The sequence below is a fragment of the Gopherus flavomarginatus genome, chromosome 1 (assembly GCF_025201925.1).
Source record: "Gopherus flavomarginatus isolate rGopFla2 chromosome 1, rGopFla2.mat.asm, whole genome shotgun sequence".
Classification (NCBI taxonomy): domain Eukaryota; kingdom Metazoa; phylum Chordata; order Testudines; family Testudinidae; genus Gopherus; species Gopherus flavomarginatus.
This window is the reverse complement of record NC_066617.1, coordinates 88,441,832-88,467,540: the sequence shown is the minus strand read 5'-3', so window position 1 is coordinate 88,467,540 and position 25,709 is coordinate 88,441,832. Positions and strand designations below refer to the sequence as shown.

Here is a 25,709-nt window from a genome sequence, read left to right as displayed (position 1 = left end):
TGGTACAGGGGTTAGGGTGAATCAGCATCCCTATGCTTAAGTTTATTATTTAAGCATATAAGACCTTGGATCATCACAAAAATCCATAAACATTTTAATGTGATAGATACAGGTTCTTAATGTTTCCATATGCAAAGCAAAGGCAAACAGGAAAGGCCAGATTCTGATCTCAGCTCTACTGACATAAAGCTGAACAACCTCCATTAAGGTTGAAGAACAAAGAATATTATAGTTCAGCTATTCAGCTGGTGTGTAACAGTGAAAATGTATTGACTTCAGTGAAACTCTGCTAATTCACACCAGCAGAAGCTCTAGCTCCATATTTCACCAAGTTAAAGGCCAACCACAGAGTGAATTAATATAAGTCAGACCGCTAAGAAGAGTCGGAGATGTGGTCTTTGGGGCAAATATTCAAAAACATATATTCGGTACACATCAATTGTAAATTTATGTAAATGTACAAATTGCTCTTACCTGTGTTAGTTTTCAATAGGTGAAGCTTAGTAGCAGTTAAATTTCTGCATGCTGAAAGAAGAATTGAGAAATATCTGCCCACGCTGGGGATGTGGTCTGTCAGGGAGAACCGTTAGAAATGTACTTCTATTACCTCTGATAGCACATTCACTTCAGCTATGCTTGTGCCCCTTTTGTGTTCAACTTTATGGGAGCATTTGAGAATTTTCCTATCAGAAATGTTTGTGAAAAGCAAAATGGAAACTGCGCTTTAATTTTGCGCACACACGTATTTGTATATATTTCCAATCAGGGAACAGAGCCAATTCTATGACTTATGTGGGCAATCACAAGCAACATAGCTCAGATTTTCAGTTTTGTGGCCCTGATCCATCACTGTCCTACTCCAGTTTTATGCAAGTGTAAATCTGGAGTAAAACAATGACAGACCATCCAATACTGGGTGAATTGTTTGCAATCCGTCCATACCGTAAAAATACTTTTTAAAATTAATTGAATGAGTTCAAGTAATAAATAAATTTTAAAAAATAGTGATATACTCACAAATATTCCCTGAGCAGGAAAAGGGTCTAAGGCCCTGATTCTTCAGTGAGATAGCATGAGAAGACCCTGTACCAACACAGAGCTCTGCTGCAGGCACCAGGATCTTCTTCCATGGAGCTCATCACTGGATCAAGTGATAACTTTTATTTGTAGTCTTGTGATAGCTGATGTTTTTCTTAATGCCCCAGCTCCTGGAGTCCTGTGATTGCAAAAGAATCTCAGCTTTCTTTTAAAAAATAGTACATTTCTAGCCCTCATGGTCATAAAGAAAAGCTTGAAAACATGAACCAAGTGCACTGTTCACACTCAAAAACTAGAAAGCAAGTAAAAAAGAACCCGATTTAATTAATTAATTTTTGGCCAGTTGGCGGTAATGTATTTGTAAGTTAAATGACCCATTTACTCTTCTCTTAGCATAGGAACTATAACCTTCAGATCAATAAAAACCATGAACAGTGGGACAAAAAGTCAAAGCAGACATGAAATTATTTCCTCACACATAACTTCTCAGATAACAACATCTCCTAAAACATGAAAGAGATCAAAGAGCAAAATAATGTGAAAATATGTTTTCATTCTGTCCCAGCAATACAGAGCAACAGCTTGGATCTTAGAGTTTTCAGCCAGAAAATCTAAAAACACTCATCAAATCGCACCACCCTGTTGCTCAGATGATAAGCTCGCTGAGTTCCTACAAGGAATATTGCCAACACACACACAAAAGTGAACTAAGAAGACAGTAAACACAAAAGATTTAAGTGTCTCAATTACCTTCAAGGAAACAGACTCCACTTCCTAATCGCAGCTCTGCCAAACATAGGAAAAGAACAGAGAGTTCCTCACAACTGAAAGCAAGGAATTTGAGATGAAATTCACAACCTTGAAGAACAGAATGAGACATCTAAGGAAGCTTTTTCGTTTTATTTTTGCACTTCCATAAAGACAGCTCAGCAGCATTTTTAAAAAAGCAAGTCTACAACATCAACTGCTAATTAAAAAAAGGCTTGCTCCCATACTCAGAGCTTCATTCATGCCAAGCTGCCTCCTGTAGGGAGATTTTATGATCCTTTGAAAACTGATGTTTCGAACAGAAATGTTGATAGAGCCATAGTGAGTGCTCTGCAAATAGCCATACTGTAATATGTATCCTGTGTTTACCTTAAAGAAAGATGACTGTGTGTGCCCAAAAACTCAGATATAACAGATAGTAAATTGTATCAAATTATATAAATATCTGTATCCCCTTTACTTGTGGAGTTGATACTTTTAAAATAGCCTTCCCCTGTTAAACAAAATACTGCCTACATTGGGCTAAATCCTCAGCTGCGCGTAGGGAGTTATAGGTGGCAAAGATGGCTCCAAGCCAGCTTTCTCTTGTCCAGATCATTAGGCTGGCTAGGACAAGTTAGAGCACCCACATCCCTGACATGCTACCTTTGGAACACTCCCTACCATGCTCAGGGAGCCAGAAGAGTCTAGTGCAGAGGCCATTATGCCATATTTACAGTAGCTGTGGTTGTCCTTTACTCTGTGTTTGTACAGCCCCTAGCACAATGAGGTCCTGAGCTTGGCTGGTGCCTGTGGGTGCTATCATAATATAAATAATCATCATCATCACCATCCTCTGACTCCAGAAGGATCCTCAGCTGCCCTTCTAGGACAGCTTTCAGATTCCTGTGTGCCCTCAGGATCTGGCCCAGTGTTTCTTCACATAACTTGCAGCCTTATATGAAACATCTAGGGCCTCATTCTGCTCCCCACTGGCCCTGACTCAACAAGGTACTCAGAAAGCATGTGCCTAACTTGAAGCATGTGAGTCATCGCACTGACTTCGATGGAAGTGCTCCCGTGTTTAAAGTCAGGCACATGCTTAAGCACCTTCTTGAATCAGTGCCAGTGCCAGTAATCTGTTATAAATTAAGCAAATCCACTGCAGTGAACAGAGTTACACCTGTGTAAAATCTAGTGAGTTGAGAATCAGGTCTGTGGCATCAAAAACATGTGATGGAGCCATGTACCAGGATTCTGTGTCACTGCTTTTCACAGGATTGTGAAAGCATCTAGAATTCAGGCAAGATTTTTGAAGGACGCTGCTAACATATCTCTGAAATGTCTGGGTGAGGCAGAATTTAATGAAGCATGTTTTGGTTTGAATGCAAGCCCTCAGGCACCCTCCAGGTGCTCATTCCAGTTCTTCTAATAGCCCCATTGCCTCATTGGAGTGTCTCATAGCTAATTGTGTTCCTACAGGCATTTAACCTGCAGCTGTAGATTTCCATGACAGGATAGGAATATATATGAAACTTGCCTTACTGATCTGCAGCAGATCATATATTTTTAAATATCTAAAACTCTTTAGATAAATTCAGTATCAGTGAGAACAACTGCTTTGCTAGGTTACATTATTCTAATCTGTTTACGTTATGAGCCTTAATTCACTTTTAACTCTAGAGCTAAAAATAATGTTGTGGAAATATTTACATGATCTTCCCCTTTAGTGCCACCCTTATGACATGTACACACACACACACACACACACAGATAGACAAGTTATACACACGCCGTGCCAACTTTGCATGGACAACTGGGGCTGAACAGGAATGAAATCTGCCCCTGTGCAGAAGAAGGTCAACCTGCATTGTGCAGGAGGTCAGACTAGATGATCATAATGGTCCCTTCTGACCTTAAAGTCTATGAGGCCTGTGGATCATTTATGCCCCACCTGTGCCCTAATCTGAGGATTTAAGTGGGGTCTGAGTGATGCATACACCTTATGCTGGCTGCACAGGAGTGAATTTAACCCAGCAACTTCTATTAAGTCTGTAAACAGAGGATATGAAAATGAGCACCTTTTACCCAGCGCCCTCTCCTCCTCTGTCTCCACAGCTCTTCCCACATGCCACTTGTCTATATAGAGTGAGTCACCACCAGATTCAGAGCTTGACAACATCATCTCATGCAGATCTCACTGTCAGTTGGGCCACAGGGCTAACTTTGATGCATCTCTCTCTATATATAGTATTTCTACACATATGTAGGGTTTTTTTCTTCAGAATATCTACTTATATTAACTTTCAGTGTAGATACCTTTTAAAGCATTCTGCCATACAAACATTGACCGCTTTGATGATTTACAGGCTTGGAATACCTTGTAGCAGGGCATGAGGAAGTACGGACTGGGAAACTGATAGTCAATATGAAAAGTTTTGTCCACCAGTGGAAATCAGCTCTTGGAAGAAAAGTCTTGGAGATTTTAAAAAGAGACTGCAACTAGAAGTGCACGAACAGGTAGGACATTTCTTTATGCACAAAATGCAAACTTCGCAGACTGAAGACCTCTGAAATGAAAACTGGAATGTAAGAAAATAGTTCCCACGGTGTAGCGTGGTGTTCCAATTCATAGGCTCTGTCTAGTTTAACCCTTCCTGGTCAATGTTCATGTACTCTCCTGGATCTTCTTTGGAAGGGTGCTCATATGAGCCAATGTTACATTTAAAAAATGTAGGGTCTGATTCTCGTCTCACATACCTAAATGTAATTCTGAAGTAACTCCACGGAAGTCAGTGAAGTTACACCACTATAAAATTGGCATAAATGAGAGGAAAATCATGCCCATAAACTAAAGAGGATGGACAAAAAAATTGCTTCCAATTACGCCAGTGTAAATCCTGACTAACTTCAGTGAAGTTGAGGGAGTTCCCTGTATTTACACTGCTGTACAATGGTTGAGTGTATGTCTTGACTGCAGTCATTAGGAGTGATTGGGGCTCAGGCCAAAGTACAAAACTAGCTTTAATCCCCATAGCTTGGATCCTGGAGAAGTGAAGCTGCAGCAGCTCATGCTTCAGCACAGGCTGTGCAAACCTGTCTGCAACCCTGGCTTTGCAGGGCTAACGACACTGAAGCCTGTACTGCTGTGGTGTCACTGCTCCAGTACCTGAGCTAGTGAGATTAAAGCCAATTTGGGTACATCAGCTCAAGCTGTGGTCACATCCCATGACTGCAGTATAGCCAGACCCTGAGATCAGATTTTGGCCCACTACTTCTAACAGTTTTCTGTAGAACTGGCGATATTGTTTGTATCAGTGGGAGAACTCTGTTGGCAACACGTCATTTGCAATTACTCTGTAATAGCACAAGGTCTGATTAGGATGTGCCATCATCAAAAACAGTTGTGCATTGCATGCTTTTAAAGAAATGTGTAGAATTTAAGTTAGGGCAAAATTGTCTTTTCACTTACACCAGTGTGAACCTGTTGAAGTCAGTGGAATGACTGTTTTTACACGGGCATAAGTAAGAGCCAAATCCAGCCCTTTGTCAGCAATGTCGTTTTACTAAAGAGGTGCAGCATATTTGAAGTTTTGTCCACAAAGTGTTAAAACGGATCCTATCCAAATGTAAATATTTCATTGTATAAAGCACTTTACTACCTGCTGCTTCATGATGTGGCAAGTTTAATTTTGTTGGAGACAAAAGGGGGTGAAGTTGGCCTACAAACAACCTATTGAAAGAGAAGCACTCCTGAAGACCCCTAAATGTGGACAACATTAATGGTATAAAGGGAATAGTCCTCTTTGGTCTTGGCACTGACCTCTCAGAGAATCCAAGGATGCAATCTGAAAGATAATGTACTTGCACTGAAGTCCCAATTTCAGACCGGAGTTTGAACCCGATGGGTATTGCCTATAATGAGACTTCACAAACAACACAGAAAACAAGAATGCAATTGCCAGAGGATAAGAACTCTGCCTGCGGACAAAGAGATGGACTTGTTAAGTGAAAAGAACTCTGTTTCACATATCACAGCCCCATAATTCATGGCAGACCTAGAGCTTATTTTATTTTTGATGTTAGTATTTAAAACGGAACATTCAATTTGATTTCCCCTGTGTTTTTATTTACAGTATATATGGTCGTTTTCCAGTTTACCACCAATTTATGGGACATATCACAGCTATTGCCATTCCCATCACTAGATTATACCTTTTCTGTAACCCATCTTTAAACTTCAGTACACAGAGTGAATTCTGTTCATGAGCATGAGGGGAAAAAATAGGAGGCACTGCAATGCCATAAAAATTCCAAGTCTGCCAATCTGCTTCACAAATGTATTTCTCTTTCAGGGTCGTGTTGGCTCACAAAAATTATACTATTTTGGTAATTTGTTTTTATATCTCATGTATGTAATAAATATGATATGATTTCAGCAGCCTCATCGCTCACTCCCATTTACATCTCTGGTAATATTGTTCTGACACCGACAATGCAAGGAAAAAAGAAAGCCATTGTACAGCAGAATTTTATTCTCTGTGAAGAAACTCAGCCCTTGTGCAAAGAATCAGCACGAGGCCTAAGTACTAGGTAACTCACTTTTTTGTCCTATTTTGAGGGGTCTCAAAGGTAGGCCCTCTGAACAGACATCCTTAATGTCTTTAGACTTAACCAGAATCTGGTACTCACAGAAAAGCAGAGTGGCTACACATGAATATCAGGCCAATGATGATCCAAATCATGCTAATCCATTGCTAATCCGTGCTAATCCATTGTCCCTCCAGCTCTCATTTGAAACTGAAAAGGGAGGATGCTGTGGGAAATTAAAACCAAACCGAAAGGCCTACAGCTAACAAAACAAAACAAAAGTAAAATAATTCACAAGTGCTGAAAAGGAATGGCCAGAAGGCACAAGTGGTGAACTGCTCTATAGGTAACATGTACTCTTAGATATGCACATCCTGGGTGTACTCTGTTAATCAGTAACCAAGGGGTTAATTATCTCACCGTGGCACTGATTTCTCTCCTTCCAGTTCTTCCCTAATGGAAAAACATAGAGGACTGGGGTCAGGAGAGACCATATTCTACCCTTGTGAGACTGGGTTTGCCCCACTGTGGAAGAAGTAGAAGTTTTAGCTTCCGGACCCCAGGGAGATCTGCATGGATCTTTGAGTGGGGGAAGATCCATGCAGACATACAGGGACTCCACACCAACTCTTGAGCTCTCTTCACCCTTGTGGCTCTCTTGCCCATGAAACTCCATTCCGGCTCCAAAGGTAAAGTACAGAGCCCCAAACTATATTAGATTTTCTGCAGATTCTCTGAGCATTGGTGGGGGAATGATATAATTTTCCTTGGCCTGACCCCTTCCTGCACAGAGCTGACCACATAGTCCAAAACAGAGACCAACAGTCAGAGCCACAGAGTTTATTGAACCTTCTCTTCCGCAAAGGCAGGAGAGATATATGTGCAGAGACTACCTCCACCCCCAGATCAACATAGAACGAACTGGCCTAGTTTATGCACAGAAACTTACTTAAACACAGTGCCAATTGCTGTGTTCATAGTGGCTCAAGGTCTTTGGTCGCAGTAAATGGGGCACTATTGCAAATGACAATCAAACCAGCTCCTGTAAGTCTCATTAGTTAGTCTGGAGACAAGTATGCCAATAAGCAACTTGACAGCACCTGCAGAGGAGGGCTGTGACTTCAGAGCAGGTGAGGCTGATGGTCAGATCTCTTTTATCCTTTGAAATCCATTTTTATGCTTAAGGAAAAGCACAACATTTCAGTAAGGGTATCCAGTAACTAATGACTATATTTACGTAGTAGTGGTACAGCGTTGTGAGTCTTCACTAGCCAACCTGCTTAAATCTCTAAAGTGAATTAGAATGAGCTAGAGAGGCAGAATCTGCTATGGGAAGAGAGAGGTCTGCTTGCAGTGTGTTATCTGGGCCTGTGATTGAGGCAGTCCACCCATGACAGCAGGGCAGGATTTATTTTTTAGGGAAGATAATTAGCTTTCCCTGTGCCTACTTCTTCCTTAATATTTGCACACACATCAGTTATAGCACAGAATTTCTGTAAAATGCATATAAAGGTCCCCGAGAGACAAGGTGGGTGAGGGAATATCTTCTATTGGTCAACTTCTGTTGGTGAGTGAGATATGTTTTTGAGCTCACATGGAGCTTTTCTGCAGGTCCAGAATATCTTCAGTCTCTGGATCTTTGTTGATTGGACTAGGCTTTTGACAGGACTACAAATGTTTCTACTTCTACCCCCAACCTCATTTCCCCTCCCAGCTCCCACCTTCCTTTCTTATTACTATGACATCATGCCCAATGTGCTTTCACATCTATTCTCCACTCAACTTGGCTGCTTCTGTCCTATCATCCCATTGGAATGGTAAGTATTAGGTGACTGGGTGGCTCAGGAAATTGTTAATGGCTTACAGAACATTTCCCTTGGAGGTCACCTGTTTAAATCCAGCATGGAGCCTCCTTCTCCTTGTGCCTCATCAACAGGCACCAGCCACGACTGCACTCCTGGTGCTTGTGAATACAAGGAGTCGAGAGAACATGGGTCCACAAAACTGCATCCCCTCTGCACAAGCCAAAGGTGTTGACTGGCCATAGACAGGAGTGCCCAGTCCTTAAAGAGTGGCAGAGTGGCCATAGTGACTTCCATGCTTTGGAGATCCTGGAGGTTCCCAGTAATGGCCTGTGGCTTTGTGCCCCCACTTCGGTTAACTATCCTTACTGCCGTAGTAAAAGTCCAGTGGCTCTTCCCCATTGTGAGCCCAGCCCTGCTCCCACCGAAGCCATTAGCAAAACTCCCATTGACTTAGGGTGACCATATTTCCCAAAAGGAAAACAGGACACTGATCAGGGCTGGCCTGACCCCCTCCCAGCCCCTGGCGCAGGGCTGGCCTGAGCTCCATCACTCAGGTCTGAGGTTGACAGACTGAGCCCCACCACCAGGGGCTGGAGCTGAAGCCTGAGCCCCGCTGCCCATAGCTGATAGCCCAAATCCCTCCCCCCCTGCGTGGGGCTTGCCACCAGGGGCTGGGGCTGACAACCCAAGGCCCGGTACCTGGCATTGCTGGTTGCCCCTGAATGTTCTTCCCCCTTTTTTGGCAAAACTGGGCATTTTGTCCCATTTATTCTTGACAACAATGATCAGTTGGCAAGAGCAAACAAATGGGAATGAATGCCCAGTTTTGCCAAAAAAATCGGGACATCCGTGACGGAGCTTAAAAATGATTGACTTCAAGGTGTGCAAGATCAAACCACGTGTCTGTCTCAGCTGTTTGAAAGGTTGCTGACCCCTGCCCTCAGCTATAGAACAGTGCAAGTTTTATTAGTGAGGGAGGCATGTGTGTAGCACTGGCTTCATGTACTGGGCTCCAGCCTCTGCTGCACCCTGTGTTTGTTGGGCACAGCAGAGGAGGGGAGCCACAAAAGAGCCCGCGGTAGTGCCCTGATCCTGAGCACAACCAGGAACCAGTTCAACCCCTAGCCTACTTTAGCCCAGCCTTGGGACTGCTCTGAAATATGTCCCCCATTCAACAGCCCCCAAGGGTCTGACGGTCAGCTGGTGATTGCAAGAGGATCGTGTGTTCTGGCCATGTCCCTTCCTCCTCCCAGCATGCTCTGTACACCAGGACTGAAAGGGAGTGGTATGGGGCAGCTAGACCAGCTTTATATCACCTAAGGAGCTCTTCTGCCCCTGAGGAATTACCCATTTGGATGTTCAGTCCGAGCCCCATGGCCCCTTTGTGCCATGGGAATTGTGGAAAGAATCCACAACAGGGCTCAGGATTGAGCCCACTGAGTGAGCTTCTCAAATAAACATGATTCTTGTTCCAATGACCCATCACTCACAGTGGAGGAACATGATCTGCCATTTGCAATGGAAAATTACAGGCATATTTTCATATAATTACATTAGTGGGCTAATTCTTCTGGGATGTGACCATGTTTCTGAAAATGACGGAACATTTGGCACTACAAAACTGTCTAAATATAAATCCAGGCTGGGTCTGGAGAAATATAACTTTGGAACAAATACCTACAGTGTATTTTTTAAATCATTTATTTTTAGTTATCCTATTTACTTCCATATCAACAGTAGCTAGTTTAAAAAAATCTCAAAAATGTCCAGTGGCTGCTCCCACAGCAGCTGATAAGCCGCTAAGGACAACGGCAGTCTCTAGGGCTTCTCTTCTGGTGTGTTGATTTTTCAATGACAATACATTCTAAAATCTAACCTTGCCCAGAGGTCAAAGCTACTCACAGCTTCTTTCCCACAGTTCAGCATGAAAATATTTATGAATGCACTTAATTGCTTCCAGGAAAGGGAGGGCTGCCCTGAGAAAAACAGGCCGAAAGATATACTATATATGGAAAAAACATCATGACATATTGAAAATATTACCATTATCTAGAGATGAAAGCACCAAGATTTCTGTTTTCTTGTCCCACCTCTGCCACTAACATGCTGTGTGACTTTGGGCAACTGCCTTGTTCTGCCTCTCCATCACTTAAGTGCCCATCTATATAATAATGATCCTTGGTCATTTCACAGATGTGTTGTTAGGCTCAGTTCACACATGTAAACAGAGAAATACCGCACTGTACCTGCTTTGCAGCAAGCCATAGTTTAAGCCATTTCCAATATTTTCTTGGATACTTTCTCAATATTCCAATAGAACAGGCAGAAAACATAATTAGGAAGGCAGCAATCCCTAGTGGCCTGTTTGACCCTGAGCTCCGCTGCCTCACATCAGTAATAGTTTCTTCTCCACAAACTATGACATTATTCCAACCCTACATGTTGCACCCGTATTTACAGTATTTTCTTCTTCAAGTGGACGCTCAGTGTACATATTTAATTCTTAAGCACATTTATTTCTTAAGTACAAGGCCAGAATTTTAAATCAGTTCTCTTCATTTTGGAAGTCTTGCTGCCAAAAGTCATCACTTTATACATCAACTCTTGATGGAGAGAGGTGGGGAAATATTTTCTGAAACTGAGAATCAATGCGAGCTCCATGAATCGATTAGCTGTGTGCATGTGTAGGAATGCAGCCCTCACCTTTCACTTGGAGATCAAATGCATCAGGCACAAAAACCAGCTAGCCCCTTCCAGCCCAGGGCTTGGGACTCACTGTGTGTTGCAACACCACACAGCCAAGGGAGAGTTCAAGATAAAATAACTGTTCACTAGACTGACAAGTTCTGATGTTTAAAAGACTGGTAGATAAAGCTTGCTGCCTCCATCACCCTGCTCAGTGTGTATGCATGATGCCCATGTATCATCTCTATATGGGTCAATGCCAGAGGTATTGTAAACTTACATCTTTCAAATATGCAGCTGTAGAAAAATTATACATAGCTGCCATTCATAGGCTCTGGTTCTCCTCTCATTGGTGTGAATTAGGAGTAACTAAGGAGAGATCCTCTACCTAAGGTGCTTATGTAGCCCCCATTAATGTAAAATTTGAGCACATCCCAATCATTTATCTTTATCTGCATATGACCCCTGTGAGGTAGGGTAGTACCATTTTACAGATGGGGAACTGAGGCACAGAGATGCTAAAGTTGGAAATCCACAAAGGTACTTACATTTAGGTGCCCAAGTTCCAGTTTTGACTCCACTGTGATCAACAAAACTCCCTCCAAACCCTATACATGCCTAAACTCACTCAGGGCCTAAGCTCGATCAAGAAGAGTTCCCTAGGTGTCTAGGTTTTTCTTCTTTGGGTGCTTGTTCATGTCCATTCCAATCAGGTGCGCACAGGTGCACAGCAGCCAGAAACTTTTCCCCTAGTAGCATCTGTCGGGTTGGCCTGGGCGCCCCCTGGAGTCGTGCCTTCATGGTGCTCAGTAGAGAGCCCTGCCGATCTGCCACCTCCTCAGTTCCTTCTTACCGCCGGTGACGGTTAGCTGTAACAACCTGTTGCTCTTGCTTTGCAAACATGTTTGGGCAGTGTCCACTCTTAGTGTTTAGAGTTAGTTCTCAATAGTTTACTAGTGTTAGTTTAGTATTAGTAGTTAGGTCATAAGTTTCATTTCGGGGGTTCCCCTCACCAACATTCCCCTAGCACCAGAGTATGCCCCAGTCCCCGGGGAGGGGTTCAAACTGCAAGGACTATGGAAAAATTATGCCAAAGAGTGACCTGCACTCTTCCATCTGACACAGGGTCAGCAGAATCCACACACGGCACCTCCTCATCAGTGCTCAGTGCTCCGGCACCAACGATGCATGAGCTAGCCCAAACCGCCTTCCAGCGCAGACTGGCCTTTTGAGGGTGTGGTCAAGGATGGTGCACCAGGACAAGAACTGGATCAGTTGGCAAGAGCAAACAAATGGGAATGAATGCCCAGTTTGTCAAACCCTGTCTTACCTTTTCGTCCCGACTGTCCCCTTTCTACCGAGCATGGTCCTGTATCACCTCAGACCGCTGGGTGCTCCGCATGGTAGAGAGGGGATACACCATCCAATTCTATGCCCTCCTGCCCTTCCACCCCCCTTCCCCATCCCTCTTCAGGGACCCCTCTCACAAGCAACTCCTTGTACAAGAGGTGCACTTGCTCCTATCGCTAGGGGCAATGGAAGAGGTTCATTGGGAGCAGAATACTTCCTAATAACGAAAGCCAAAGGAGGACTCGAGCACATCCTAGACCTGTGAGAACTCAACAAGTTGATGAAGAAGCTCAAGTTCCACATGGTCTCTTTGGCCTCCATCATCCAGGACACTGGTATGCCGCCCTCAATTTAAAGGATGCATACTTTCACATAGCAATAATTCTGTCCCACAGAAAATACCTCAGGTTTGTGGTGAACAACACCCACTACCAGTTCACAGCCCTCATATTCAGCCTGTCTACGGCACCTCAAGTGTTTACTAAGTGCATAGCAGTCATGGCTGCGTTCCTGTGCCAGCAACAGACACAGGTGTTCCCGTACCTTGATGACTGGCTCATCAAGGGCCGCTCCAGGTCTCAAGTGGAGGCACAAGTCAACTTCATAAGAACAATGTTCAACAAACTGGGCCTCCTTCTGAACAAGGAGAAATCAACACTGTCCCCGGTTCAAAGGAGAGTTTAGGGGCAGTGCTGGACTCAACACAAGCCGGGCATACCTCCCGGAAGCAAGGGTTTGGTCTCTCAGCAACATCATACAAGGTCTCAGGCAGTTCCCCAGCGCCACAGCAAGGAATTGCCTGAAACTCCTGGGACACATGGTGGCTTGTACCTACGTAGTACAGCATGCCAGACTCAGACTTCGACCTCTTCAGTCATGGCTAATGTTAGTGTAACGGCCAGTTCGGAACAGCTTGGACAAGATAGTAACCCTGCCTCGCCTGGTACTCAACTCACTCTTGTGGTGGCTCAACTCACAGGTAGTGTGTGCAGGGGTCCCCTTCACCAGCCCTCAGCCGTCTCTTTCTCTCTAGTGACAGACGCATCAGCCTTGGGCTGGGGAGCACATCTGGGAGACCTCAGGACACAAGGCCTCTGGTCTCAGGCAGAACTCGCTCTCCACATCATTGTCTGAGAGCTGAGAGCAGTCTGCCTGGCATACTAGACTTTCCAAGCCCACTTGGCAGGGAGATGTGTGTCAGTTATGACAGGCAACACCATGGCGGTTTTATATCAACAAACAGGTGTGTGCACACCAGTGTTCCCTCTAATTGTTCCCACCCGTGTGCAGAATGAATTTTGTTATGTGCACCAATATGGAGGTGATGTGTCACACATCACCTTCCTATTGGTACACATAACAAAATTCATGTGGTGGGGCTGAGGAATTCTTGTGGGAGGGGGCTCAGGGCTGTGGCAGAGGGTTGGGGTGCAAGGGTGTGAGGGCTGTGGCTGGCGATGCGGGCTCTGGGTGAGGCCAGGGATGAGTGGCTCAGGGCAAGACCAGAGGGTTGGGTGCAGGGGGTGCAGGCTCCAGCTGGGGGTGCAGGCTCTGGGGTGGGGCCAGGGATAAGGGCCTTGGGGTGAAGGAGGGTGTTCCGGTGCTATGGCAAGGAGAAAGGACTCCCCCCACCCAATGCTCTTTCCCTGCAGCAGCACCTAGGCTGGTGGGGGAGAGGTGCCTGTCCCTGCTGTGGGAGCTCTGGGGCTGGGGCTGCAGAATAGCCGCCCCTCCCCTAACCCCAGCAGGTCCGTGCCAGGGGCGGGCCACACCGGGGTCCGATCCGGCCACACCTGGGTCCGTGCCGCTCCGGCCACACTGCCCTGGGCACACGATCTGGTCACAGCTGGGTCTGAGCTGCAGGGTGAGTTGGGGCTGGGAAAGGGCCCCCCTCCCGTGGCAGGTTGGGAGCCAGGATAGGTGGGGGCTTGGGGGAGGGGTGCCCCTCCACCAGTCACAGCAGGTCCTCGGGCAGGTTCCCTAAGCACCTGCATGGCACTAAATAGGCTGCTGCGTGGACATGCCTCCACGCAGCTTACAGGGAACTTAGGTGCACGCGCCTCTCTCCTGTGCCAGGAAGCCCTCACGCTGTGGAATGTCTGTGTAGAGCATTCAATACATCTGCAAGCACCATACCTCCCCAGATGCATTTCCACCTGTCTCTCCCATCCACAAGGTGCTCCTCAAGGGACGGAGGGAGCAAGCCTCGGTCATATTGATAGCGCCAGCCTAGCTCCACCAGCACTGGTACACATCACTCCTGGAAATGTCCATGAAAGCTCCAGTCACCTTGTCGCCCTTCTCGGACTTACTAACACAGGATCACAGCCCTCTCCAACACCCAAATCTCAAGTCGCTGCACCTCATGGTGTAGAAACTCCATGGCTGAACCCAATGGAGCTCTCCTGCTCAGACCCAGTTAGACAAGTCCTCATTGGCAGTAGGAAACCTTCCATGAGGGTCACCTACCCCTTGCCAAGTGGAAGAGATTTTCAATCTGGTCTGTGCAGCACAGTTTGTCCTTGACACTCAGCTCCGTACCGCTTATACTGGACTACCGTCCCCATCTCAAGCAGCAGAGGTTGTCCATGTCATCAGTGAGGGTCCACTTGGCTGCCATCTTGGCCTTCCACTCAGGCACAGAGGGCCGGTCAGTCTTTGCCAACCCTATGGTCAGCTGTTTCCTGAGGTCTCTACAGGCTATACCCACATGTCCGACAGCCTGTCCTGGCTTGGGACCTCAACTTGGTCCTTTCCAGACTCCTGGGTCTGCCCTCTGAACCACTGGCGATGTGCTCCCTGCTCTATCTCTCATACAAGGTGATGTTTCTGGTAGCAATAACCTTAGCCAGGAGGGTGTCTGAGCTCAAGGTCCTAGCATCAGAGCCTCCTTACATAGTGTTCTATAAGGACAACGTTCAGCTCAGACCTGATCCCGCTTTCCTCCCGAAGGTTGTGTCCTAGTTTCACATCAACCAGGACATCTTCCTCCCAGTGTTCTATCCTAAGCTGCACTCCAGTGCCAGGGAGCAGAAGCTTCACTTGTTGGACGTTCGCAGAGCGCTAGCCTTCTACATTGAAAGACCGTTCCAGAAGTCCATTCAACTGTTTGTGGCAGTGGCAGACAGAATGAAGGGTCTTCCAGTCTCCTCTCAACGAATTTCATCATGGATCACGTCCTGCGTCCAAGAGTGCTACAGTCTGGCAGGTGTGCCTGTTCCCCTGATAACTGCGCACTCCACCAGAGCTCGACCTCTTCAACGGCATTCCTGGCACAGGTTCCCACCCAGGAAATCTGCAGAGCAGCGACATGGTCCTCCATACACACTTTCACAACGCACTATGTGATCATCCAGCAGGCCAGAGACAACGTGGCCTCTGGAAGAGCGGTGCTCCAATCAACAGACAACTCCGACCCCGCCTCCTGAACTTGGGCTTGTGAGTCACCTGATTGGAATGGACATGAACAAGCACTCAGAAAAGAAAAAATGGTTACTCATCTTCTTGTAACTGTTGTTCTTCGAGATGTGTTGTTCATGTCCATTCCAATACCCACCCTCCTGCCCCTCTGTCAGAGTAGCTGGCAAGAAGGAACTGAGGGGGTGGCGGGTCAGCAGGGCTCTATATTGAGCGCCATGAAGGCACGACTCCAGGGGGCGCCCAGGCGAACCCGAAAGGTGCTGCTAAGAGAAAAGTTTCTGACTGCCATGCATGTAGCGTGCACATACCTGATTGGAATGGACATGAACAACACGTCTTGAAGAACAACAGTTAAGAGAAGGTAAATAGCCATTTCTTTCCTCAGCGCATGCACACTGCTGCCTCCTTCTAGGCGTGTGGGTGCCTCTCTCCTGCTTAAACCCCAGAGCTACTCACAGACCGGGGAAGATAGGTGTTCATCCGCCCTAAGCTGCATGTAAGGCCTGACACAGTAGGTGGCCTTTGAGTACACCTGAGAGGTGGCAACTCCCTATTCAAATCCCTTCTCTGCATTAGACTTGGGGGGATGACTTCTGCATCCCAGGTAAGTACCTAAACCTCACTACAGGTTATAAGGGAGGGCTCCTCCCGCTCCCCCAGCTGTTTTGTTTTGGGCCCCACACACTCCTTAAGCAGCCGAATGCTTATCTTGCCCCTCCCACCCCCGTGCAGCACAACGTGCGGCTGCACTAACTTGACTGGGCAGAACTAGCTCTCAAGGGCTGTTTAGAGGAGATGGAGATAACTGGAGTTCAGCAGCAGTCCAGCCTGACCTCCTGCCCTGCCATAATGCCAACATGCCTTTGACACCAGGGGCTGCAGAGTGACACAAAAGGGACAGAGCAGGGCGAAGGATCTGGCCCATATGGGTGTAAAGCTAGTGCATGAGAGATCCAGCACATATACACATCTAAGGAAGAGACACACTTCAGTAGGTGAGCGTGAAGCCATTGTTTCAGGTTTGTCCTGTTTTCTAATAAAGAATAAAAGTGATTCTCATACCAGTTGCTTGTGCCAGAGTTCACCTGTCAAACCCTCACATGCGTCTTTCCTCACTAATGTAAACATTTTAGACTTAAGAAGAAACCCATCACATGAGATTTTCAAATATGCCCAAGCAGGGCTGCCCGGGGTAGGGGGGGCAAGTGGTGCAATTTGCCCCAGGCCCCAGGCCCTGCAGGGGCCCCCATAAGAATATAGTATTCTATAGTATTGCAACTCTATTTATGGAAGGGGTCCCCAAAATTGCTTTACCCCGGGCTCCCTGAATACTCTGGGCAACTCTGTGCCCAACTGATTTAGGCACTTAGCTCCCATTGGGTTTCAGTGGCAGGTAAGAGCCCAACTCCTTTGAAATTCACTTTTTCCCATGACTAATTGCTTGTTTCTGATGTCTTACATTTATAATTAGACCTACTTATTCATTTAGGAGCCTTGATTTTGATGCTCCACAAAAAAATATTTGCATCCAGAAACACTGTGAGAACAGTCTGACTTGTTGGGCATTGGAGCATTTCCAGTTCTGGTCACAGATGGAAACAGGAAGTTAGGCTACCTCACCCACACCCTGATAAAGTCAGCTGAACATTTCAGCACTCTGAAAAAGTTTAAATTTGATTTTGCTTCAAAAACTGGGAGAAGATGGGATGGTTGGCTATTCTGTCAGCTTTTATTTTTTATTTAGTCCTAGCTGAGATAAAAACATGCATCCAGTAAAACTATTGGGCTGGATCTTGGTCACACACTGGTTTTACACCCAAGTACGTCTACTGACCTCAGTGGAATTGCCCCTGATTTATACTGACATAAGTGAAATCAGAATCAGACCCATCTGATTTAAACAGAATAAGGACACACAACCAAAAATGTATCTCTATACCATACATAAACCTTAATACTACTTAGTTCCTATATACACTTTCCAAAGGAAGGCAGTATTCCCTTCTGTGGATTAACCTTTTGTGGGCCTGTCGCAAACATATTTGTGGGTCCCCATGAGGGGCAATGGGGCGTGGCACAAAGGAAGGGGGGGCCAGTCCCCAGAGCTAGGGGCCGGCTGGGAGCAATGGGGCATAGTGCAGCAGGGGCGACTCCCACTCCACCCAGCCCAGTGCGAGGGCACTGTTTACAAACCAGCAGATGCACACTGGCCCACCTGGCTCTGTGCTGCAGACATGACCCTTCCACTTGGAGGTGGGCCCACGCCACACCGCCCTTCCCCCCCCATGGCTAGTGCCCCCCCTGCCCAGATACACCCCATCCCTACAAGCAGTACTTCAAGTAGTATCATCCCACTTTACACAGGGAAAGACGAAATCACAGAGAGATGAAGTGACCTATCCAAGGTCACACGCAGTTCTGTGGCAGAGAGGGAACAAAAATCAAGGTCTCCTGCCTCTCAGTCCAGTGCTGTAGACTTTAAGCCCTGCTGCATCTCTCCCTGACTTTTGAATACTGGAACTCACTTGGGCTACCAGCCAAATATTTGCTTGGTCAAACGTACCCGGTCTATAATTTCCAGAGATTATATTGTTACTGTTTCTCAGTTTCACTTGCTACAAAATGGGGAGAATAAGGCTTATCCACCTTTGTAAAGTGCTTTGAGATCTGCAGATGAGAACTGTGTAGATGCCAAGTATTATATCATTATCACCATGCAGTCTATTGTTCACCTTTACTCTGTGCTAGTGACTGTTTAACTTGGGCATGTTAAAAGCAATAACCACCAAATTATTTTGAGCAAAAAGCATTTATAATTGGATAATGGCCACAAAGCGCCAACTGCTAGGTTGCCAAATGCCTGAAGGAAACCACTAGAATTTTTCCACCCATAGACCTATTATGAAACTGACAAGGTCTTGCTCTATGCAATTCCTATTAATTTTACTTCTGAGCTTAAAGATTTATGACAGCTTTGTTGGACACTCATGTGTTAGACAGGTATTGTTACATGCCAGTTTAACCCATGGAGCAGCCATGGGTTGATCGCCACAAACGACTGCATCCCAGTCAAGTCACAGCAGCTCTGGAAGTCTCACCTGCTTAGCTATAAGAAAATAATAAGTTACAATAATACAAAATTCCATTCTTGCTTTCAGCCCTTAGGGAAGTCACACTGCATTCCAAAGTACAGGAATCAGAATTACTCAACAGTAAGGACACTTTCTCAAACAGTATATGAACTTAATCCCTGAAAATACTTTAATGCCTGATGGATCATATACACTATGTGTGTACTCTGCCTATCATATAAACTGCACCATCCATGAGATGGAAAAAGTCAAACGTATTCTGTACATTATCCTGGCACACAGAAACATGACCACTGGGAAAAACAAACTCTCACTCATCATTTCATAATCTGCAATATTATTTGTTAAAAAAAAAAGTTAAAATGGTATCAAATATGAAGAAAATGAATACATCAAATAAAAATTTTTTGTGCAAGTGTCTTTATCTCTGCAGCTCTTGCCATATTAAACAGCCTTCTGGTATCTGTCCACTTTCTAGCTCATATCAAATCTCAACTTAGATCATTTTTTCTTTGCCTTCTAACTTGTTTTGTTCTCTGCTATTATTTTTGATTTTACCATTGTAGCTTTATTTATCGCTGTAAAGTATTTGGAGACACAGTGTGTATGAAGGCACAATGCAAAAAAAATTGCATTGTTTTCTAACTGAGGTGTAGTTATGAAAAACATGGCTTATGAGTATGTTTGCTGATGGGCTTTACAGGTAAATCACAGTGACTCTGTGACATCACTATGCTGATGCAACAGCCTCATTATTATTTGTCTGACAGTAGAGTCTAGCGGCCCAGCTAAGATTGCTGCTCTGTTGCGCTAGGTGCTATTCCATCACATAGTAACAGACAGTCCATTCCCCAAAGAAGGTCTGATCTAAATACACAAGGTGGGAGAAATGGCACAGAGAGCTTATGTGATTTGTCAAAGGTGACTCAGGAAGTCAGTGGGAAGAGTAGGACCCCGCAACTCCCACTCCAGTGCCCTAAACATAAGACCATCCTTCCTCCCTGATCTCCTACCCATTCCAACAGATTATATGATATATTTTTTTCAAGCCCTTTTTGCTCCATAAGCCTTATATTTTTCAATAGTACCTAGCAGCCTAGTAGCTAAGTGCTGAACAGGTAATTGAGGGCCAAATCCAAAGTCTATTGACAGCAGTGGGAGTCGTTCCATTGATTTTAGTGGGCTTTGGATCAGGCTTAAAGATCTGTAAAGCATTGGCCAAAGCACAGTCCAGGATGGATTCTATTATTTTTCCTTCCCTATTTCTTCTCTTGCTTTGGGTTTTTTTTCACCTCCTATAAAATGAGTGAATGACAATCTTTCTATCTGTATAGATGCCACTAAAAATTTGAAGGCTGGTCCATTGTTTGTGCACAGTCATGTATTAAATCCTAAAAACAGACACACGCTGGATCCTACTAGCTGTGGCTCAGTGATTTTATTCTCATGACCATCAGGCAGCTGAGCATTGACCTCAGGTCCACTCCTCTCCTCAGCACCTCTTGGGTAAACACCACAATAATAATGGCAATAAAGGCATATTAAAGACCATTCCTTTTGTTCAAGTCAGGGAAATGAATTGGTCAATTAGCTTAAACTTAACATAATTCATAGGACAAAGATTCCTGCCAAGGAATCCACCTTAATCAATTCTGTTACCCATCATAACCAAGAAATGACCTTCAGGTATTAATACCCAGACAATACACCATTTGTGTGTTTTCTAATTAGCCTATTGCTGTGTTGCTGCACATTCCCCATAGGTTACATAGCTTTCCATCATACTCCAAATCACACTGTGTGAGTCCCAGGAATTCAGTTAATTAATCTGACCTTTTCTCATCTATGAAAAAAACCATAGATGTTATTTTTTGACATATCTAATGTCCCTTAATGTTATTTTTTCCTTGGTATTCTCTTATAACAAAGATTACTTTATTAAGCACTGGGAACAAATTACAACAGTAGGTCATTGTGCTAAATATTGGCAAACAAAATATTTTTGTAAAATGTAAGAAGCATGCAGTAAAAGCCACTCTGACTTTGTCCCATATATTATGCAGTGAAAAAAGACTGATTACTCAGAAGTACGTATACTGATGCCACAAACAAAAAAATTAAACAGTCAATAAAACCCTCAGCCTGACTTTAGTTACTTAGGTCCAAAACCTGGGAGTCCTCTTGGATCTTCAGCAACTTCCGGATGTTATGGTAGCAGCTTGTGAGAAAGACACGTTTATATCACTGATACTTGACCAGAATGGTACGACCTTTTCCCTCTGATGCTGACCTTCCTAAAGTGGTCCACACAAAAGTCACCTCGGGTCTGGATTACTGACATGTGCTCTACATGGGGCTAGCCTTAAGACCATCAGAAACCTCAGCTGGAGCAAAATGCAGCTGCCCATTTGTAATGGAGCATTTCCTGTTGTGAGCATGTTACACCTGTGGCTTCCAGTTTCATTTCTGGGTACAATTCAAGGTAACAATGTTAGCCATGAGGTTCTCAGCCTGGGGCCCATGACTTTCAGAAGGTTATAGCTAAACAGGGGGTAGGTCCCAGGTAGAATGGAGGGGATACTGATATGGAAGAGGTTAAGAACCACTGTATTAACCTATACAATTTTAAGCAATCTCAGTGTTAATAGTAGAGGTAAGTATATTAACAATGCCCATATTATCACTATGAGCACATTTAGGAAAAAATACCTTTCCAGTGCTGTGACATAATAACCTCGAAGAAGTTTGTATTGAACAGTTTAAACATTCGGCACCTGATCCTGAGAGATGTTGAACTGCTGTAACTCCCATTGATTCCAGTTCCAAATCCTTAAAGCATTTTATGCGTCCAATGTAGCATCTAGAAAGTTTGCAGTGCAAGAGTTGGAAGCATTTTCTCATCATTCAAAAACCCAAACTGTCTGGAGGCAGGAAGCAGCCAGATCCTGTTTCTGTTCTCACTTACATGGGAGTGAACCTGGAGTAGTTCTAATAATTATAATAGCTTTGATGGAGTTCATCTGGACTTGCATCCAGGTAGCTGACAGCAGAATTGAGCTCCTTGTGCTCTGGACCATGCTATGGTTCTGGAGGGCTAATGGTAAGTTCCTACCAGGCACTCTGCAGGAGGTATGGAACGTGCATACATTGCCTTGCTATTTGCATTTAAAGAATTAATAAAAATTCCATGTTTGTCGGAAAGCTTCCATGAAGTTTATAACCTTGACGTTTTTATCACCTCCTGGTTGTTTTTCCCCTTTCTGACCAACCAAACCAATACAAATCAGTATTTTAAAGTATGCAGTTACCAATCTGCTACTAGAACTATGTAGTTGTCTGACCACCAAACTTCACAGCAGGTGAAACAAACAATAAAGAACAAAGGAAAGAATTCACTGCACTCATATTAGCCTTTAGGACACCCATATTAATGACTGCTATTTAAAGGAGAACATTTTCCCTTTAAGCAAATAGCTTGTTGGGAACAAAAAGGTCAAAACTGAATTTTATTGTAGTGATGTAATACCAAAGAGACAGGTCAAAAGAGAGGGGCTTACCTAAGTGCCTTAGTTGTCAGAGGTGCTGAAATAAAGAGGGGCTACTGAGGCTCAGCAAGTCTATAAATCTCAACACATATTTAGTTGTCTGGAAGTGGGTTTAAGGCCACAATTCTGCAGATACTGAGGACTTCAGAGGGAGCATGCTCAGCTCCTGTTAAAGCTAATGAGAGCTGATGGCAGGCAGCACTCTTTGGAAGCACTCAGCATCTTGCAGGCTGTGGCCCTAAGGGTCCAATTTTCAAAGGTACATCGGTGCCTAAAGATGCAGATAGGTGCTTAGTGGGCTTTTCAAAAGCTCCTGACCTGCTTAGGTGCCTAACTCCCATTGACTTCAATGAGAGTCAAGTGTCTAACCTCTGTTAGATATGTTTGAAAATCCTACTAGGTGCCTATCTGCATCTTTAGGTGCCCAAATACCTTTGAAAATCTGCCCATCGCTGCCTAACTGTAGGCACATCCTTTGAAATCTTCGGTCACCAGTTCTCATACACTGACTACTCACATTAGTTCTCCATCTTTAACCAAACTAATGAAAAAGGACCCTACACATTTTGCCAATGTAAATTACTTTCCGTGCCACCCAGAAAATACACTCCTTCCTTCCCTCATGTCTCTTGGAATTTGTGAGCAGATTCAGAAACTTTTGTATTTCTCTCTTTCCTGGGAAATGTTAGCATCAATTCTGGTGTGGTCATTTCATGTTTTTTAATTTCATCTGCACATCATTATCCTGAGACCTTGGTGAACCAGGAAATCAAAGTCTTCCTTCAGGGTGGTGTTGGAGGTTTGCAGTCTGATGTCAGAGAGTAGCACAGAAACAGATTTAACTTTGGCTATTTTAACTCACATTTAACATTATTAAAGATGCCTGTTGATGAAGAGACTTGAATCTAAACAAGCCAATCGCAATCATTGTACAATAATAAGCATTCCCAAATGGTTTGGCTCAACATGCAGGCACAGGTGTTCTCTCTGCAGAGCACTGATTACATATCCACAGGCAACATCTGTGGGGGGATGAAACACATTGAAAGTGTCTGAGTTCAACCTTGAGGAAAAAATTCCACATGCGCCAAAATGAAAATCACTTTGCTTTGAAGACTGAGGTCAGGAAGGATTTCAGTGTGATTATCACAGGCACCATGACCCCTGTTTTAACTGCTTATGCGTTACAGCAGAGGAGTGCACTGTGCTGGTGGTGCTTCCTCCTCTAGTGCTCTTGCTTTATAACAGCAACCAAAACTGAATGTGACTGAAGTCTGATATAAACTGGCTCACTTCATGGCAAAAAGTTAACTAAGGCAAAGAGTTGCTTCTCCCCCTCTTTTAATTGCTTATTGGGCCACTCAGTGAATTCCTGTGGGAAATCTCTACCTGAATATACTCACTATAAGCCTAAGCCCAAACCCAAACAAAACAAAAAGATTGTTATGCTTTAGAAGTCTCAGAAACCCATTTTGACTGTATCTAAACAAAATGGTGTGAAGCTTTGCTGTGCAACGATATCACTTGGATCTGTGATAGGCCTCACAAGCTAAGCAGAGTCAGGACCTCACCTCAGTTAGTGAGGTGCATGCAAGGAGCTGGGAGCAAGAAGCTGAGAGTGATAAGGCGTACTGCTGGAGGACTGAGAAGTACAAGCGTTATCAGACATCAGGAGGAAGGTCCTGTGGTGAGGATAAAGAAGGTGTTGGGAGGAGGCCCTGGGGAAGTAGCCCAGGGAGTTGTAGCTGTCATGCAACTGACACAGGAGATGATGTAGACAACTGCTATCCACAGGGCCCTGGGCCGGAACCCAGAGTAGAGGGTGGGCCCAGGTTCCCCTCAACCCCCAACTCCCTATTTGATATAAGAGGAGTTGACCTGGACTGTGGGTCCCACCAAAGGGGGCCAGCAGAGACTGTGGGGATTATTCTCCTCCTTTTCCCCATGCTGGCCAGTGATGAGGTTAGCTGAGTGAATGGCAGGTTTGAGCCACTGGCCAAAAGTGGCCAAACTGAGGGCTGCAATGAATCAATGAGGCAAGCAAATCCACCAATAAGCACAGGACCCACCAAGGCAGAGGAGGAACTTTTATCACAATGATTAGATTTGGTAGCTACAAAATGAAATCATGACCTCAAAGGCAGAAATAGCCATGTGGTTCCTGTGTACTTTCCTGGCCTGCAGCAATACACCTTGGGCTGTGGTCTTACTAGGCTGCAAGTTAAAGATACTTCAAAGGGGAGGTTTGCTCAAAAAGGGTGACAGAATTTAACCCTATGCATGGACCATTCAATTCCACTGTAAATGGACAGCAGGTCTTAATTCTCATCTCCAAAACACAGGCCTACAGGAATCACAATGCTTTACAGGGCATCTAAAGACCATAGTCAGACAGATTAGACTTATTTCACAATTCCGGACACTTCCCAGAATAGCAGGTTGCCTTCGATATGGACTGTAACTCACTTCTGACAGTGAAAAAGTAACAACACACTTGGAAAAGTACCAGTATCTTTGACCCAATGAACACCTGAATCTCAGAAATATCTCCTCTCATCAGCAATTTAAATATATGGGTCAAGAACAGCAAAGTAAAATAGCCTCTACTTTTAAGATTTTAAACCAGTGCCTATGAGTCCTTTCTAAATGCCTTTTAAAAAAACAGGCATTTATCACTGAAGGAGAATGTTATTTTATTTTATTTATTTCAATTTAAAAGACACTAAAAAGCCTTATCCCAGATTCTGATTGCCATAACAAAATATTAGAAATACAATCCATGACAATAAGATGCAGCAGAAAACCATTTTAAGAATATAGAAAATCAGCAACAGAACCCACCCAGCCAGATGCTCTGTGTCTTTCTATAGAAGGAAACAAAAAATCCCCACCCGCCAGTAGCCCTAGAATCCTCTACTCACCCATGTGCCTCAGTGATTCCCAAAATCCTGCCTAAAAGATGAGCTTTTCAGCATGCCTAGAGAAAGGGAGAAAACCCTGTCAACAGCTTCCTTGCTGTAAACCACAGGCACTCCAGCTAAAACCATGCCACTCACAGTCACACTGATGTCACACAAGGTAAGAGGCAGGCTCTCTCAAGCAGGCAGAGTGGAAGCCATTTAGAACTTTTGAGCAGGGCCGTCCTTAGCCATAGGCAGCATAGGCAGCCGTCTAGGGCACCACTAGGTTTGGGGGCACCACTCTGCCGGGAGCCAGACGGGAAGCGGTGGAGCATGTAAGAGCAGGGCTGCTAGGTCTTAGAGAGAGCCGAATACAGCACAGTCTGAGGGAGGGGATTGGCTGCTGGGGTCTCTGGGAAGGGGTGAGGGAAGGAACTCACCTGTGAGTGTGACTCTTTCCCCCAGCATGAGGTGAGACAGGCTTGGTGGCTTTGGCAGTATCCTTTGTTGTCCCCCATAATGTCCGTTCTTCTCCCC

General features: G+C 44.8%; 1 protein-coding gene and 1 long non-coding RNA gene across 3 annotated transcripts in view; one reads left to right on the top strand and one right to left on the bottom strand.

The window, feature by feature from the left end:
• NTN4 (netrin 4) overlaps positions 1–6,209 on the top strand; it is a 95,536-nt gene extending 89,327 nt beyond the window's left edge. For both annotated transcript variants that reach the window (XM_050935417.1, XM_050935411.1), the window contains one exon: positions 4,155–6,209. In XM_050935417.1, the coding sequence (XP_050791374.1) occupies positions 4,155–4,291 (137 nt within the window). In that variant the 3' untranslated portion in view covers positions 4,292–6,209. The remainder of the gene's footprint in view (positions 1–4,154) is intronic.
• Positions 481–25,709, bottom strand: LOC127042736 (uncharacterized). The gene is made up of 4 exons (XR_007772037.1): positions 25,613–25,709; positions 25,194–25,249; positions 1,018–1,216; positions 481–570 (listed from the first exon to the last, which is right to left on the bottom strand). It is a non-coding gene; the product is annotated as an uncharacterized LOC127042736 (long non-coding RNA).